The following is a 3,065-nucleotide window of genomic DNA, read 5'->3' as shown; positions in this document are numbered from 1 at the left end:
AGAGAGAGCAAAATTAAACTCATTATTATTAAATTATAATTCTTATATTATTTATTTTATTAATTTTTATTATAATTTTTAACTTTTAATATATTAGACACTAACCGCCTTGATCGAACATGGTCCTCTTCACTCATCTATTAAACATTTCTCGATCCATTTTCATTTAATATTGTTAAAATTTAACATTACATAATACAGATTTAAGGGAGCTACTTTGAAATCAGCGCGGTAAGAGATGCGCAATCTATACTTATATAATCATTAATAGTATAATGTATATTAAATGTTGTTTGAACGTTTCAGCTATCGTGAGTGATTGCATTCACTTGTTAACTAAGAAGACAGGCAACTTCTTTGTACGATGTTTGTGCTTTTTTACTTTCCGACTGAATAGAAGATATTCTTTGTTAATATATTAATTATATATTAATTATATATTTGCTGAAGATGACTAAAACTGATAGCCGAATCTTTTAATACACATTGTACTATTAATGATTATATAAGCGTAGATTGCGCACCTCTTACCGCGCTAACTCCAAAGTAGCCCCCTTATATTTTTACAATTATTAGAAGTCCTATTTTATATATATATATTCTTTATTCTAAAGTGTCATTTAACATTACATATTTGACATTGAACCTAGAAAATTTTAAAAAGAAAATTTCAAAATTCATTTTCTGTGGCAACCCTATAGTATTACACAAGCATAAATTTACGGCAGAAAATATAGTAACTTTTGATTGTGATTTATTAAAATACACGTTATGACTTATTTAAGCGTCTTGCATATAATTGCCAGCGATCACTGATTTTATAATTAATGATTGTTTCTTCTCTTTATTTTTGGCAATAATTATTACTAAATAATGTTATATATATCACTATATGTTATATATATATCACTATATTTTTGGTTTTTATGAAATGTTACTTTAAAATTTATTCTTTATTTATAAGAAAATAAATATGATAGAACACTAATGAATCAAAGATTTTAGATTTCAAATAATATATATTTTTTGTTGAATCGATTTATTAAAAATATTATAAGAAAATATATATCTTTTTTATTTTTAGAATTGTTCGTACAAGTTATTATAAAAATATTGAAAATTCTTAAAATTCACTCTCTTTAAAGGTGGTTGCAGCTCCATACAATGATCATCTATGTTTTGCGGTGGCTAAAGAACTTGAAACAGCATTCGGTGGTTGGGTTCCTCCATCATGAATTATGTACAAGGGACTCATGTTTTTTTTTCTTAAAGAATATTATGTTAATCATATATTATTAATTATTATCAACCTTTACAAGGAGCATTTATAGGATAATGGATAATAGATATAATAATTATTATTAGACTGTGGGAATATTTAAAAGCATATTTAAAAGCATCAAAGATAATTATACAATTTAGTTACAACAAAAATCCATAAAAATAGGCTTATCGATGCGTTTTTGCATGAAACGAAAGAATCTGATAGAAACAAGCGTTTTTCATTCTATCTTGAAAACTGAGATATTAATCCTGACCGAGTAAACGAGAGTCATTTGTGTCCAGGCGATTTTTAAAGTTATGAATGTTTTGAAACAAGTGAATACGCGTTCTGCTCCTAATTATGTATTAATTATATATTTGCTGAAGATGGCTAAAACTGATAGCCGAATCTTTTAATACACATTGTACTATTAATGATTATATAAGCGTAGATTGCGCACTAACTCCACTTCTTACCGCGCTAACTCCAAAGTAGCCCCCTTATATTTTTACAATTATTAGAAGTCCTATTTTATATATATATATATTTTTTATTCTAAAGTGTCATTTAATATTACATATTTGACATTGGACCTAGAAAAAATTTGTGGGAAAAGGTATCTGAAATTCTGGCAGTAGACGTCATTTTCTCGCTGAGCAGCGAGAGAAATGGATATCCAAAATCGACCGCACACAGATGATCCCCATTTACATGCACCGCATATTTGTCGTATAAATAAGAAAATAATTTTGTTTTTTGACTATTTTTATAAGTAAAACACATATATATGTATATAACGAAAAAATTTTTATTCAATGTTATGTTAGAATAAAAATAATAAATCGTTCTGCAGAAAAGATGTTACGATTTCTTTGTTCTCTTACAATGTCATTCCGAATATATTTATTTATTTACAAAAGTATACAAAAATAAAAGTATATAATAAATTATAGATTTTTAATAAAAAATAGATTTTTTTAAAGTTAAATGTTAATTTTTTATACAAACGCTTATTTTCATAAGTTTCGAAATTATAAAATTTCATATCTGAACTTAAGCAATTAAATTTAAAAAATTTGTTGACATATATTTTTTTATAAAATTATAAATTTTTAACTTTATTTTTCATTTTTAATTATTAGATTTCATTGATTTGATCAAAAGTTAGAAATTTTTTAACATACCATTACTCACATTTGTATTTACATATTTGCAAAAATAAAATATTTAAATAAATAGATTTATTAAATTATGTAATCCTTCATTTAGAATAGTAGTAAGAAAGCTACATGAATTTTAAAATATTTTTTGAACCACTTAATCTATTTAAAAAAATACGCCGAACATGAATGATTCCCATTTACACTAAAGATACTATAAAAACGTTTACATGATAAGATTTACATGATAAGAATATTGAGATAGGAAATCTGTCACAATTGCGAAATACTGCGACACGAGTAAAATTATTAGTTATTATTCATTAAGGGATAAGATAAAACTAGTTAATAATAAAGTTAAAACTAGTTAATAATAAAGATAAAGGATAAGGTAAAACTAGTTAATAATAAAGTTAACAACATTATGAAAACTTTATAATAATTATATAGGCTAACAAAATTTATGGAGTCTTGTGTTTTGAATTTTGAAAGATGTTTCCATAGGATTTTGCGCTGAAAGCAACTACGTTGTTCATTTTTTTCCATTACTCTTCGTTTTTTAAATAATCGCAAAAACAGTTTTTTCTGGAAGTAATTTTTTTATTAAATACATTACTTTAAATACGAAGCGTCACTATGGT

At 24.8% G+C, this 3,065-nt stretch overlaps 1 protein-coding gene across 1 annotated transcript in view; it reads left to right on the top strand.

Annotated features, from left to right (window-relative positions):
- The window catches only part of LOC105625823 (fatty-acid amide hydrolase 2-like), a 12,749-nt gene extending 11,514 nt beyond the window's left edge, over positions 1 to 1,235 (top strand). Inside the window, exon 6 of the mRNA XM_012207136.1 lies at positions 1,146 to 1,235. Coding sequence (XP_012062526.1) covers positions 1,146 to 1,235 — 90 coding nt within the window. The remainder of the gene's footprint in view (positions 1 to 1,145) is intronic.
- Positions 1,236 to 3,065: the final 1,830 nt, after the last annotated feature.

This window comes from Atta cephalotes (assembly GCF_000143395.1).
Source record: "Atta cephalotes unplaced genomic scaffold scaffold00003, whole genome shotgun sequence".
Classification (NCBI taxonomy): domain Eukaryota; kingdom Metazoa; phylum Arthropoda; class Insecta; order Hymenoptera; family Formicidae; genus Atta; species Atta cephalotes.
Note: the sequence above shows the minus strand (reverse complement) of the source record. Positions and strands in the feature narration are given on the sequence as shown.